Source organism: Setaria italica, chromosome V (genome assembly GCF_000263155.2).
Source record: "Setaria italica strain Yugu1 chromosome V, Setaria_italica_v2.0, whole genome shotgun sequence".
Classification (NCBI taxonomy): domain Eukaryota; kingdom Viridiplantae; phylum Streptophyta; class Magnoliopsida; order Poales; family Poaceae; genus Setaria; species Setaria italica.
In genome coordinates, this window is record NC_028454.1 from 45980168 (window position 1) to 45995921 (window position 15754).

The 15754-nt window shown below is 41.4% G+C and overlaps 1 protein-coding gene across 1 annotated transcript; it reads left to right on the forward strand.

The window, feature by feature from the left end:
* The first annotated feature begins 1590 nt into the window (after positions 1-1590).
* On the forward strand, positions 1591-6306 carry LOC101753836 (S-formylglutathione hydrolase). Its single transcript, XM_004971159.4, has 7 exons — positions 1591-1856; positions 1943-2060; positions 3000-3047; positions 4219-4415; positions 4527-4625; positions 4698-4763; positions 5730-6306. Exons 1-7 carry the CDS (start codon positions 1695-1697, stop codon positions 5910-5912), a joined length of 873 nt encoding a protein of 290 aa, XP_004971216.1. The 5' UTR covers positions 1591-1694; the 3' UTR covers positions 5913-6306.
* Positions 6307-15754: the final 9448 nt, after the last annotated feature.

The window sequence follows — 15754 nt, forward strand, 5'->3', positions numbered from 1 at the left end:
GATTGCAAGTAGAATTTTCTAGGTTTTGTCCAATATTTTGCTTGTCTTTGACATAGCTCAAGTTATCCAATGCTTCAAATCTGGTTAGATTATCTTTATTAGCTCCCTCGTCCTGTTTAAACGTTCATAGTTATTGATTTACATATGTTAGGTTCGACAGATCCTTACCCTTACCCCTCGTATTGCTAACCGTCAGGTCCTTGACGTCAGCGTGCTACTGTTAAGAGCTGATCTTTCGAACGGGTCTTATTCGTTTCTCTCAGGAGCGTGATGACATCATTGAACTGATAGGGGCGCGTGCGAGACCTTGCTGCCGCGAGCCTGTCTGTTAAGATTAATGGGTCAAAGTTAATACCCTCTCACCATATTACCTTGTTTAAGTTCAATTACACGGTCATGACATTGATTAGATTTTGTTACCTTAATCAGGTTTGCAAGCGGTAGACAAGAGATCCTTGATGATTGTGTTCTAGTCTTTTATATTGACAGATCGAGGTTAATACCCTCTTATTCGTGTTGCCTTATCTAAGTTCAATACACTTATCAAGATATTAATTAAGACCTGTTAATGTATCTAGCTTGCGTACAATCAGCATCGGCTGGTCCTTGTTGCTATGTTCTAATCTTTTAAGTTAAAAGATTGATACCAATGCCCTCTCATTCGTGTTACCTTGTCTAAGTTCAATACACTTATCAAGACATTGGCTAGATCTGTTAGCTTATCTGATAAGCGCGTGGTTAACAAAGGCTCCATTTTATGGCTAGAACGTCTACCTATGAGTTCAAAGGCTTCGCCGACAATCGACTCATGAATTTTACGTTTCCCTTATCAATTGCAAATCAAATTGACACGCCTTACACCACTCACGAGCCGATTTGGAGTCTGCATTGGAGTTAAGCAGATCTTCCAGATCCTCCATGTTGTTCAACGCAAAAGCCTGAGGTCCAAATTTTACGTCAACACTTACACCTTTTCTTATAATTCCAGGGAACATGAGATAACACTTCATGCGCAAGGAATGTACATGCTGACCGTGACCATTTTCACATTCCCTGGGCACGTACACCTACTGCAGTTCAACTGAAAATTTAACCCATGTTTCCCTTGGTCACTCTCATAACTGCTTCAAATCACTGCTCTGTGCATCACCAAAGAAAAAAGACACTGCTCTGTGACATCGGATTCTGAAGGGAGCTCCCAGCAAGAGAGATTCTCCAGGCATTCAGAGATAAAATGAGGCTGGATGGGATTGAAATTGTCATGCTGGGGCAGTTAGTCTCTGCTCCGTCCGATGGTGCATTGGTGATATCCAGTGTCTATGGATTGCTAAACCTTTTTGTGCCTGTTACGTTGCCACGTGTGTTGTATAAAAAATCATGAGATCTCCGAATCAATGAATGTTACGTAATGAGCCAGATAAAAAAAAAATTATTGCCGGAAATTAGTAGAGGCTCGAGGCATAATAGCCCAGCCCATTAATGCACACTAGTTCCAGTCCAATATTTGGTGCTGCAGACATCCGGCCCATAATCAGGCCTGGGAGGCCCGTCCAGCCTTGGATATTTCCTCTCTCTCGGTCTCTCGCCGTCTTGCCCGTGTTCTAGAATCATCTCTGTCCGCCCAACGCCAGTCGCCACTCCCTTCTCCTCATCCCCACCGTACCGGAAGGCGAAGGCCCGCCGTGGATCGAGCGATGGCGGCGACACCTCCTCCTCCCGCGGCGGCGCTGGAGCAGCTCAGCAGCAACAAGATGTTCGGCGGTCGCAACCTCCGGTTCCGCCACCAGAGCGCCACCCTCGGCTGCCCCATGACCTTCTCCGTCTACCTGCCCCCGTCCCCGGCGTCCAAAATTCCCGTGAGTGCTACGCCCTTCCACTCCGCTTCTCTCGGGGTCAGTCTGAGCTGCGGAATGTGACGCGGTGTCGGATTTCTTCATTGCAGGTGCTGTACTGGCTCTCGGGCCTCACCTGCACTGACGAGAACTTCATCATTAAGGCCGGCGCTCAGCGCGCCGCCGCCGCCCACGGAATCGCCCTCGTCGCGCCCGACACCTCCCCACGTATGTCGATACTAAACCCCTGCGCTCACCGCGTTCTGTTTCTAGGGTTTATGCCTGTGCTGTACATCTCGGTACGCTGTAAGTTTGGTGTGGTCACAAACCAGGATGATTACGAATTTAGGATTTCCTTTCTTTTGTTGTGCGAAATTTTGGGGGTCGCTGTTTGAGAATCGTAATCTCACTCGTCAAAGAAATCTCAGTGTGCATTGTGGCGCCTAATGTTTGCCTGCGTAGTTTGCCAGATTGCTAGATTTACAGCAAGGTTCTAAAGTTACATTAAGTTGTCCGTATTTGTTTGTCGTCCAACCACCTAGTAGCGATTTGCATCATATATGGTCCATTTACGCGGCCTAACAGGCAATTATGCGGTACAAGTTTTCAGCCATTGATTCAAGTAAGCTAGCTGAACCTGTCAATTGATGTTAATAGCAGACTTTATGCTGTGGACATCATTTGCCCTTAGTAGATCCTTTTTTATCACCTGTAAGGACTTGAATTTCTAAAAAATGATTTGATAAATAAAAATGCTGCTGTTATTGGGAGCTTAAGGAACAAGGGTTACTACTTGAACTTTTGAGATCTTACTGTCTTGTGTAATCGGTAATTACACCATCATTGATCCTTTTTTTCTGGGCTTCATATGATCGAAACAATTTTATTAGCAAAAGAGGTGACGGGAATTTCTCCCTTAAGCTCTAGCCTCCCTAGGGTATAGAGTTGAGTCTAGTATCGCTTGTTTACCATATAACTATGGTCTTGTTGATGACTGACTGCAGAGTCTGTTCCTTTTCCTGCAAATTATTTGGTGTATGCTCAATGTGATCTCACTTCTATTAATACTTTTCACCCTTTTGTCATTTAGAATACACTTTCTATGATTATTTTGTTACTGTAAATGAGTTCTATTCTCTGATTGCTCTTTTCCTTTGGTTCATGCAGGCGGGTTGAATATTGAGGGAGAGTCAGACAGCTATGATTTTGGTGTTGGTAAGGAACAAAGAATTGTAACTAAAATAACCATGCTAAAGCATTGCATTTTGTACAAATATATGGTCTGTGGACTAGCAAGTTTCATTCAAGGCTAAAGTGTTCAACTTGGCAAGTTATCCTGTGATAATTTTACTATGTCATATCCATCTTCCTAATTGTGGTGTCATCAATTCAGCAAGCTCTTATAGGTCTAGTCTGAATTAGTTCACCATATGGTGGTACTTGTTTAGGGCATCTGTGAGATTTGTTGTAGCTAGTGTGACATGCATGTAGCATGTATAGCCTGTTGCATTGAGCAGCACCTTTCACTAGTCCAATGTCTAATAAAGTTAAAGGCAAACCATGGGACGATCAAGTGCCTTATGATGATATGAATTATGTAATGGTAATATTGAGATCTCATGAACACAAATACACCTAAAATATATGCTAAATAAATCATATGATCTAGAATCATGATAACTTCCAAGTAGCATGGGTGCTAATTACGTAGATTAAAGCCATTTGTTCTTGTTTGGTGTTCTTATTAGTTCTTACATATGTTCTTGTCATGTATTAGGACATCTTTTTTCTGCCTAGTTATCTACAGTGATTTACATCAGCATTTTTGTCAAACAATTTGTAATAAAAATTCATTAAATTACAAAAGGAGAATAGAAATCGTGCCAAAAAAACATGTGGGTTCAATTACAGTGGACCGAACTTGTTAAGCTATTGATAAAGTGACAATAACATCAACTTGCAAGAACTAATCGCATCAAATTCTATATTGATGTATCTGGAGTTCAGGATAAGGACACTGCTTACTGACTGTAACCCTGGTGGCTAATATTCTTATGGTTCTAGCTAAACAATTCATCTGTGCCTTTTACCAATTATTGTGGTCTTGTAGCATGGTCACCCTGTGTTAACCTATGTGGATTCAGCGTATTTGAAAGGAATGTGCAGGATTGCTTTTTTGTATTGCCCTGTGTACGATCATGATGATATAGTAACTATACATATCATGGTGAGTTCTTTCATGTGTTTTGAGGAAGAGAGGACATTGACACTTCATCGTAGCAAGTAGGTTCCAATAGAATACCGGTTATACTAGCAGATTGAATGAGTTTTATTTCTGCACATTCGTTGAGATGTCCTTAACACCTTTTTCCCATTTTCTGACTAGGTGCTGGGTTTTATTTGAACGCCACAAATGAAAAGTGGAAAAATTGGCGCATGTATGACTATGTTGTGAAAGAACTTCCAAAAGTTCTGAGCGATCACTTTGAACAGCTCAACACTACACAGGCATCCATTTTTGGGCACTCAATGGGAGGCCATGGTGCACTGACAATTTACTTGAAAAACACTGATAAATACAAGGTATTATTCACATTTTATTTTCTTTAAGCCTAGAGACCTTTCAAGTTGGCATCCATGACATTTAGTATTGAATCTGACCCTTCCTGAATTTGTGTTTATCTTAAATTTCAGTCAGTATCGGCATTTGCTCCAATCGTCAATCCGATAAACTGCCCGTGGGGTCAGAAAGCATTCTCAAATTACCTGGGCTCAACTAAATCAGATTGGGAGGTATTCTTCTCTTTAGAAATCATTAATTTATCTCTGATATGTTGGATACTTATAAGTACCTGATTGCTGTAGGAATATGACGCTACCTGCCTGATTAAAAAGAAGAACAAAGTTTCAGCTCCTATCCTAATTGACCAGGTACTATGTTGGCCTGTTGCTGCTATCACGCTATTGCTATCCCAGCTCGTTTGTTTTCCTTTTATATTTTCAGAACATGGAAGGAAGTATTCGATGTTTAAAAGAAATGGAAGAAAGATCTTTTTAGTCGAGTGTGGTGACATGTGTCCATGTGACCAAACCTGAAACCACCTGTTGCCGCACGTCTTTTTTGATGGGTTGAGTAGTCATTTAGTGCTTACATCTGATATCTCTCATTCTTGAAAGTGAAACCTCACTTAACCACCAAGCTCATATCAGAGCAGCCAGTATAGATACGTGGCATGAGATACATTTGAAGATCTACTTAGCGTTGTCATAGATGGAAAATGTTTTCTTGAAAGTGCCACTGAGTCTGGCTCAAGTACTTTTACTCAGATGTATGTGACGACATTATAGAGTTGCCATCTTGGATAGTAGGTATGTGACTAGTTGATGGCAAATGGGGACCTTAGAACATTTTGAAATGGGTTTTTCACATTTTCTTTGTTATGCTGTTGCACGTGATTGAGCACAGCCATTTTGATGGTCTTCTACACTGTGGATTCGATTAGCTCATCTAATGATGAGACCTCTACTGATTAACTTAGCATTTGTAGGAGTCCATACATGAACAGTATTCAGAGTCCATCAGGGTGACTTGACTGTAGCATGGACAACTACTGCCTGATTGGATTGATTTAACTTAAAATGTTTGTTCTTGATTGAACCGGGTAGAAAGTCTAGGCTCCTAAAGAGTAGAGTAGGGTCAAGCTTATCAACTATTTCCGATAGATTTTAGGGCTCATAACTATCGTACATCACCCACAGTGATGCTGTTTGGAGAATTAAATATCTGATGAATCTTGAGGCTGCTACAATCAAGTTTTTTGTTTATTACAGAGTAGAAGTATAAAGGTTATTTCTGTGAATGCTTATCTGCTACATTCTTGTTGACAATTTGTTTAGGGGGAGGATGACAAGTTCCTGGCTGAGCAGCTGCTACCTCGCAACTTTGAGGAGGCGTGCAAGGCTGTCGGGGTTCCTTTGATCCTGCGCATGCAGCCTGGATATGACCATTCGTACTTTTTCATCGCTACATTTGTTGATGATCACATTGCACACCATGCTCAGTTTCTGAAGAGCGCCTGACTTCAAAGTCTCCTGTAATGTGAGGAAGCCATCAAGAGAGATGGGGAGGCAGCTGTGGTTGCGAGGCGTCTGCTTAGCAGTGTGTGTCACTATATCCTGCTGCCGACAGTCGTCTCGACGTTCGCTTGTCTGCTAGGTGCTAGCCTGAGGTGAACAATATACCCACATGCAAATAAGATGAAAGACTCGTCCTTGCTGTCTGTTCTAGCAGGAATGGGGATCTCGACTCGGTGGTGCATTTGAGTGTAGTTTCCTTGTCTTTGGTTGTGCGCAATTATTGGCCCTGATGCAGCCATTTCTGGTGCAAGGAATGATTGCCCATGTGTGCACTTGCCTCTTCTTTGCTTCTGCAGGGGAGGAAACATGCACGGTCAGCCCGGTTTCTATGACTGTATCATCGTTGTCCCCCTTTGGCAATAGCACTTTGGCAAGTAGCCCGTTCTTGTTGTCTCTAGTTGTTCGTGTGTGTCCAGCTCGGTTACTGAATGTAGTGGCAAGTTGCCGCTGCATACTTGCAACATGATGCAAGGACGCTGTAGCCTACGTGAGCCATTGTGGCCGAAGCTGGAGGCGCTGGACCACGGCGGCGAGGCCAACCGAGTCGCCGTCGGTCACTGGTTCTAGGAGGCAGGTCTAGGAGTAGCTCATTACAAAATTGAGACAATATTTAGGGTAATGAATGATCTTCGCACCGACACATTTCTGCATGCGTTCTATAAAATTCAGATATGGTCCCGTTCGCTGTTGAAGCAAAGATTGTGACCAGCAAAACTGTGATCTATCTCTGGTTATATTGTGCTCTGCGATCTGCGCCTTAAACCAAAAAACAGTGTGCCTTGGCACTAGGTTCAGTTTGTTCAGTTACTGCGTGGTGCCTTGGCACTAGGACTGTTGGTCCACACGTTAACGCGGACGTCACATATTACAGATACGGTACACGCAGGATCTTGAGCCAGGTACGGCAGATTGTGTTCAACCACCGGGAGGACCAGGACCGAGCTACCGGCGGCCGGCTCGCCGGACTCGCCGTGGTGCCCCTGGACCCCGGCCGGCCGGTCCCTCCCAGGACCGGGACCTGGTCATCATGGGAAGTTTTGTCTTCCAGCAGCAGGAGCGGTTAGTTAGAGGTCGCCGTGCTTGAGGTTCCCGTGGGTATAGTACCCCGTACGCGACGGGTCCTTGCACGGACGACGGCCCAATTAGGCAGTGTCAAGCACACACAGGAGAGGCCGCCGGCCAGCCGGCGATGTGGCCGAGCACCTGTGGCGAGTGCAAGTGCCTGGCGCAGACGTCGACGCGACCGACCGGGGAGGCACGACACGAGCTTGCTCCGTGCCCGGCGTGTGCCATGCATCTTGTGCCGGCGTGTGGTGTGTGGCTGCCGCCGCCGCTCGCTGATCCCGTCCGCGATCGGTGTCGATCGCTGCGTCGATTCTCCAGGCATTACTACGCTACTGTAGATGAAGATCGTCGACGGCGATGTGCTCCGGCGAATCACATCAGATCAGGTGCTTGCTTTACCTGAAGCGGGAACAGCATATGGTTTGCCGCGCATGATATGATCGATCAATCTCTTAGGTCACGCGAATGCGAATCTCTTGGTGCTCAAGCCTCCCAATTATCTATCCTCCTCCTCCGCCCAGACATGACGCGACGCGCAGATCAATTCTCAAAAGAGAGACCCACTGTTGCTGATCCACCACCCATCAATTCATCACCCGGCAAAAAATTAAAGGGAGATGATGATGATGATGATGATGATGATCCAAGGGAATAAGCACTGCTGCGTGCGTGTAAAAATGTAAAGGATCTTTGCACTGGGAGCACCAAGCATCAGCAGCAACAGATGGGCATGGACGGTTGGTGACAGGCGCTGCTGGCGGCGAGACAGGGGGGCAGGGGCTAGAGCTGGAGTGTAGCGAGATGGAGAGACATGGCCGGAGTAGGCATGGCCCTGCCCTATGCCCTAGCCTAGCTGCTCGCTCACCGATCTCCGCTCCACGGATTGGCATCTCTTTCATCCCACCGCCACTCTGCCGCTTCGTTTGCGATCTGCCCCTACCTAGTGCTCGCACCTGTCCACACCTATTGCTCTTAGCTTACCACTAAGGATCATGGGAGGGAAGAAGCTCATAGTCCCGATTGCCATCATGCCGTTGCCTCATGGCAACTCATGGTGATAAGATTGGTGATGTGGCACTGGGCCACTACTTGTCTCAACAACTCGTGACCTGTCATGTTCATCAGGGTATAATATACCTTTTCATTAGGGTCTAGATTCTCAGCGATCCATTATATTGTCTTCGTCGATCATATATATGGATGCCTTAATGTACATGTCTACTACTCTCACCGTCCCAAAATACTATCCATTTTGGTTTACATAATTTTTGCTATGTATGTAAAAACCAAAATGAATAGTAATTTAGGATGGAGGGAGTAGGTTGGTGTGGATACAAACTCGGATATCTATGTTTTGCAAAAAGAGAAAAAATGGATATGGGAATCAACTTTCATTTGTTAGCTTGTTTTTTATTAAGTCCTGAAATTGTTGAGGCAGATGTAAGCAATGTTTGATAATAACTAGATGCTCAATATTATTCTGGTAACAATTCTTCAAGAATTTACGGTTTCCTTCATATTATATTACATATGGTACTATATTATAAGGTTATATATATATATATATATATATATATATATATATACACACTTATGTGATTCAAATGAAAGATGGCACAAAGGATCCCTAGCATTGGTAGTACAGATCATACCCCTTTTGGTGTTCAGTAGCACACCTATTTCGACTGAAATGGAGTACATTATTGTCTCATAGATCATGCCCCTTTTCCACCCCTCCTGCAGCAATGATATGAACATTGCTCCCTTCCCACCCTCAGAATTGGCCTGTCACCCTTTTATCCAACTTTCTCCTGGCCCCCTACTTTTTTCACAACCTGTGGGCTTGGACTTTACTTGCACCCATTGGAGCTGATGCGTATAGGGATGGCCCACCTGCTGAATAATTTCATTTCACTGCTTAGGGGAATTAAATAACGTAAAAGATAAACAGGGAAAAATATTAAATGCATCACTAGGTGAAAGAATAATTTGTCACACCTACAGTCTACGCCCAAATTTTATATGCATCCTAACTTTCATTCAGTGGTAATCTCACAGCTGCCAAATCTTGTGATGCTGGTACTTTTTATATTGTTGGCATTCTTCTCTTTTGTTTTCTTCTTTTTGTGGATTAATTCAGAATAAATGCTTTAGCCTAAAAAGGATCATTGTGATGTGGTATATACTAAAAATAAAATCATATTACATTCGATTATATTTTTTCGATCCTTGCATTGTCATCATAGATTTTGCAACCTTTTTCCTGTACATTTCAGCTATAATTGAACAAAAAGGTCCATGTCGTATTGGACCATGAAGATATAGATGATGAAGATGGAATATCTCTAGCATACTAGTTAGATTGCGCTTACATCATACACCAGCGGAAATGATTTAAAGAACAAAGGGTTGAAAACGACAACCAACAACCCTTAGTCCCTTACTAAAAGAATAATACTTGTCTTTGTAAAGCACACAACTTCATACATGTCCGTACAAATGAGGCAAACATACTCCAAGATCGAACACGGTACCAACCCATCCAATTAATCACATACAACTAGAAATAAATGAAATGTAAAGTGCACAGAAGTTGTTTTTTAGAGATCAAAAATAGTTCTGCAACAAGTTTATTGTGTAAATTGCCATGAAAATTTTCATATGAAAACTAAAAATAAAAGTGTGAAGTAATATTAAAGGTGAGCCACAAACAAATCCTAATCGGATCGCATTATACATCTTCATGAAAGTAACTGAATTGTAAGTTATCTTTTGTGTCAGTTAGTTTAGCTTGTACACTGCTTTCATACATATTTGTTATCCCACTGGTTCTTTCCTTAGCTAGATCTGCTTCTAACAGCATGAGGGGGTGAAACCATGATCACAGGGAATAACTTTTGCACTAAAAGTGTCAGATAGAATAATTAGAAAATGACAACGAACGAACACGTTTCATCCAACAGGAACTGAAATGATAGGTGTGTGCACCCTGAAAGATGTACATCATTCACTTTATATATATGTTCTTTCATCGACTCAATGGAGGAATTACTTATGGGCTAATTATCACATGAAAAATCGACACGTCATTGAGCATAATCCAATGTGTCTGAACAAGGATAATACAAAATCTAAGCGATGTTGACCTTCCTGTAGGTAGAATATATAGAAGAATGATTCCATTTTGCTTATCAGGAGATCACATACATGCATGTTTATCAAAAGACATGTCATCCTAATTTTATCTGATTTGTCTGATCTACCACTGAGTGAAATGTGGCCAGCAAAAGTTTACAACATTAATTGCTCCCCAACCATGGAGATCATGTGTTGTTGTGATCGAGGCACTGATCATGAGACACGTATATGACCATGTATTATTCGATCGACTGACGATCAAGAACCGGTACCAAATAGATCAAGATATAATGGCGACACATGCATTCTACTAGCGCATAAGAAATCTGTGGGGCTCCATTCAGCTACAAAATAAGGAAGCACATGCAATCAATGCATGAAAGGGACTATATATTCGTGAAAGACAAGATCCACTGAAGACGCTTGGACGAATAATGATGTCCTGATGTTGATTTCAACCAAAATCTAGACACGTTTGCCACGAGAGGAAGGAAGGGGAGAGTGTCCCTAAAAAACAGTAAAAATCAATTATCAAAGGATCTGTATTCAATCCAGCTAGGGCATAATATACTGAAGCTAGCAAACCATCATGCATTGCAAGGCAATGGATTTTTGTCCATGAATAAAATCAAAATAAATTAAAACATAGGACTCCATGGTGGGGCTCTCACGGTTAGGCCTTTAGGCGACATGCTGCCGGGCAAAACACAGTCAGAATTCGGTTCTAATGTATCCGGCACCAGCAACACGCACCAAACTAACCAAATCTCCTGCAAAAAGGTCGCAACGCGCAACATTTCTGCACTGATTAATTTGACTTTGCAAATGGGAAACCGGCCACCTGCAGTTTACTTGTAACTATGGGCAGAAAAAGGTTGCTGCCTATTTGATCATCAAAAGATCTTCAGATAGATGCATGATAGGGTAGATCTTGTGTGTGTATGCTGTTGCTAGCTTTGCAGATGCATGGTTGGCTAGCAAGTAGCAATTGATGTCTGCTGTTTTCCTTGACCTCTCATATGTTGTTGCACTATTGTCTTTTGTATGTTGCATGCTTTATTTATTTACTGCTTTTGATATATCAGTTCCTAGTTGGGTGTAACTAGCTTAATAGAAGCTAGTTATCCGGACATGGCTGCATATACTATATCTTAACTGAGATATGGTGTTTGTTGTCAAAGATTCACTGATCCATGCACAATCAGCAAAAGTTGGTATTGATTACATGAAAGCTAGCTAGCTAGTAATGTGATCTAGTTAGGCTTGCAACTTTATGTAACTTATAGCTGCATGGTTAGGTTTAAGAGGCCACTTTAGTATAGTAAATTAGGCATATCTAGTAATCAATCTAGATAGAAGTGTCAGTGAGATCCAATGAGGTATGGCAATAAAGTAAGAAACATACTATTCTCCTACGTTATTGTTGGCGGCACATATATAGATGATGTCAATTGTCAAAGCCAAAGGTCTCTAGAAGCTTTGAAAAGTCGAGCTTTGGGGTACTTGTTAGCTTGTGTGATGGGCACTTGGGCAGGGTGCATGGAGTTTAGCATGCACTAGTATGTGGGAAATTCGGCCATAGCTTATGCATGCATGAAAGCAACAGTTAGTTTGGCGGCTCTTCTTTGTAGCTTTCGCAAAGTTGGCGGCATGGACGGTGCAAACACCGTCCTACAATTTACCAGCAGGACTAACAAGCTGATTGGTCATACGTCCAAGAGCTTGGTAATTAGCTACACTCTCTCCGGTCATAAATAAGTGATGTTTAATTTTTTAACCATTATAAACTTTGGTTACAAGTAACTCGATCTTTATGTGCCAAGTTTGGATATTATGTGAAAATGTTTTCATAAAATGTAAACTTTTGCTATATTTGATAATTATATTAAAAAGGCACTGTTAAAGTTATGTTTTGGAAATACTTGACCTTGATTTGAGCCGTTGATTTCCTGATTGCGTGCATGTAACGATGATTAATATATGTGTAGTGTAAGTGTATGGCAACAAATGCATATGTCACGTAGGAAAGGTTGGATCACAAAGCAACCACTTCACATGGATGCCCAAGTTGCATGATGGTGTGATGTCAAATAATTAATAAACTAGCCGCTCATGTTATAATTGCAACTTGTGCGTTCATGGAAGAGAACAGGTTACCTTGCATACCTAATTGGTGGAATGAGAAACAATATACAAATTAATAGTGCACTATAGCTTTCCTGCATTCAATTCAAGCTACCAAATTTAGCTAGCTGATGGTCTTTTTTTCGACGAATTAAACCTTTATTTTTTTCCCTCAACGGACGACTAGTTGATGGTCTGTCTCACCACCATGCTCAATTTGAAGACATCGTCTCTAAAAGCAATGTAATCAACACACGTTGTCAAAAAGTTAAAGACCAACTAGATGTCCTAAGTTTCTTCCATATGCATGCCTTAATTAGCAACAAAGCCAAAATTAACAAAGACAGCACAAGTTTTTTTTTTATCGAGACTTACATTAAATCAGTAAATCCAGTAACCTTGGTGACGTGCTGAATCAAATCAATTGTTGCATGCGTATACGATCCTGATCACTTGCTCTTACATATATCTAGACACTTTGACAAGTATGTCCGTGTAGATGTGCACTATGCTTGCACACAACAGCTATGACTAGTGGTTGCACTTGCACCTATATCATCTCTATTAGGTCTATAGTTAGGCATTTTTGGTAGATTCGATCAGTAGTGTATAAGCATCAACCTCTCACAAGTTTGATGCCCTTCAGTTTCCATCGCGATAATCAGGGAGTGAATAGAGAACAGTCAGTACTAGCTAGCCTCTTGCCAACAACGTAGGGCACGCATGGATGTCCTTTTAGGGTACTAAATCAGGGAGAAATTTAGAAACTATTTGTAAGTAGGACCCGTGTAGATCGTTAGGGCCCCAAAAGATTTGAGTCACGTGCTCAAAAAATTTTAGTAGAACAAAACTTAATAAAAAGCTAGCTAGGACGATTTTTTTCTGAAGCACGATACAAACATAGTTGCTCACATACACTCACGCATTCTCCACCTTGGAAACGTAAGAACACATACCATGCTCTTATGGATACCTCCAAGAAACTGGACCGGTAGATCTTAAGATGGATGAAATCATCATCATTGATGCCTCACTGTCCACGAGCGTGTTGTCTAATAATTAGCCGAAAATATAGCACCATGTTTTGCTGGAGACTTGAACCTAGATAAGCAGGTCCCATCACAAGGAAACCAACCAATCAAGCTACATTGCTATGCTACTAGCGATACTTCCAAATTGTGCATAGTTTGACTTTAATTAAGGTATCTCAAATTACAGTGCTAATGTTTAACCTTTTATTGTCTAAAACTTTGATGAATGATTTAGACATATAAAAGACTTCAAATAAAAAAAATCAACTAGAAAGTTGTAGGTCCCGTCAAAACCACATTTTCCTATTAGGTTTATCTCTATCTAGTTTCGTATGAAAAAAAATCATGGTGGTATCTTGTCAATTGGTATTATGAACCGACACGGATAGGTATCCATGCTGATTGGTACTAACACAAGGTGGGACTAATATAGTCATCAAATTAAGTATTCGTGCAGGTTGATAACACTAGTTAGGGGGTTTATTATCATTGCCGGCTCATGTTATGATCTAGTAGCGATGCTTTATCTGTCAGTTTCAAATTTACCAGCAGAGATGTGTGTTTCTGTAGTAATACATATATCTCAAAAAGTAACCCTAATAGGAGTTACATTTCTTAGAAAATTTACATGAAATTCAATTGTAGCCTTCTTTTTAGAAATTACACATAGCAATTTTGTTGGGAACAGCGGATTCTCTCACAAAATTTACATGAAATTTCCATATTCCAAATAAAGCGCACATTTCAAGCGGGCCATTGACCATAGTGAAGTTCTTATAATGCTACTCATTTTTACTAAAGGAAAAAACAACGAGTCAAAAAAGCATGTGCAAATTATTAGAGGAGAGCTGTTCCACTGGAATAATGGAGTACATATAGTTTAGGCAGTGCTAGATTAATTATTAGCTCATGCCAAATGGAGATCACAGCTTGCCGGTCCCCTCTCTCATTTTTTTTTATTTCTTGACATACCATAGGACGCTAGTTGCATGTTATTTGACACGCTTTCTTGTGCAAGTAGGCTTGTGCATATTTGCCTTTTGATTAGCCCGAAATAAAAAATCAGGCAGATTTAAATGTCACTTGCTTGGTAGGCATTTTCATTCAATATTCTAGCTAGTATATTCTTAATTATCAGTCTGGTTATATTACATCGTAGTAAATATGTCTTACGGAAAATGGCAAGATTTTGAGTTGATTTGATATTTTATTTGGCCTCTTCTCTTTTATCTCAGTGGTTTACTTTGTAGTTGACGTAAAAAGTAGCAGCACACAATGTTCAAAGATGCCGGCAATATGATGACAGAACAACAGCGAGACTTAACTGCTGTCTACCTAAACACTGGACAATTATCAGGTGGTTTGGCTGCTGGCTAAAGTAGTAAAATCATGTCAAGTGCATCGCTAGTTGCTGTCTTAGATGTTAGACCACCTTTTAGGGTTGGTTCTGATGGCATCTAGCTTTTGACTACTGCTTGCACTGAACTGCACACAACAAGCTAGTGTTATAATATTGGCAGCATATACATGCATATTGGATCATGGGAATTAATCCCCAAGCCTCCTTAGGGCGTGTTTGGTTCCCACCCCTAAACTTTAGCACATGTCACATCGAATGTTTAGATACTAATTAGAAGTATTAAACATAGACTGTTTACAAAATCCATTACACAGATGGAGGCTAAACGGCGAGATGAATCTATTAAGCCTCATTAGTCTATGATTTGACAATGTGCTGCTACAGTAACCATTTGCTAATGATGGATTAATTAGGCTTAATAGATTCGTCTCGCCGTTTAGCCTCCATCTGTGCAATTAGTTTTATAATTAACTCATATTTAGTCCTCCTGATTAGCCTTCGAAGATTCGATGTGACACAGACTAAACTTTAGCTCAAGGAACCAAACATCCCCTTAATTAAGATATTATACAGTTTATTACTCCTATTATATTTGAGGATGCATACAGGCTACATCAACATGGGAATGCATCCACACACAAGACAATATAGTTTTCATACTTGTCACTGTTTTCATAGTTTGGTCATCTAGACCAACGCACTAGATCGAGTGGTTATCTTCATACTTCAATTTAGTGAGTGTTCAATTCAGTCGCTCTCTGCCATCACGCTCCATCTCTTACGCATGCATCGATGGCTTTGGCACTATTGATCCGATGAAAACTAGTCAAAAGGGGTTGGAAAATAAGGAGGTTGCCACCCATGGGCAGCTCGACACGGCGGCTGATGTATATAGGTTCACGTTTGCACCCAATGAGCGAGGTGATAAAGAAAGAAAGCACGAATGCGTGGTGCTTTGCTTGGACCACATCGTCTGATGCACAATTATGTTCCCTGTTTAGTTACTACTTAAAAAGTGATTTTTTTTTAAATGCAGTACGGACTATACAGCTATACCTGCCCATAAA

Coding starts and splice junctions, on each gene's coding strand:
- LOC101753836 (XM_004971159.4), top strand. CDS start 1,695: ATGGCGGCGACACCTCCTCCTCCCGCGGCGGCGCTGGAGCAGCTCAGC. Junction 1,857..1,942: donor CCCCGGCGTCCAAAATTCCC/GTGAGTGCTACG, acceptor TCTTCATTGCAG/GTGCTGTACTGGCTCTCGGG. Junction 3,048..4,218: donor CAGCTATGATTTTGGTGTTG/GTAAGGAACAAA, acceptor TTTTCTGACTAG/GTGCTGGGTTTTATTTGAAC.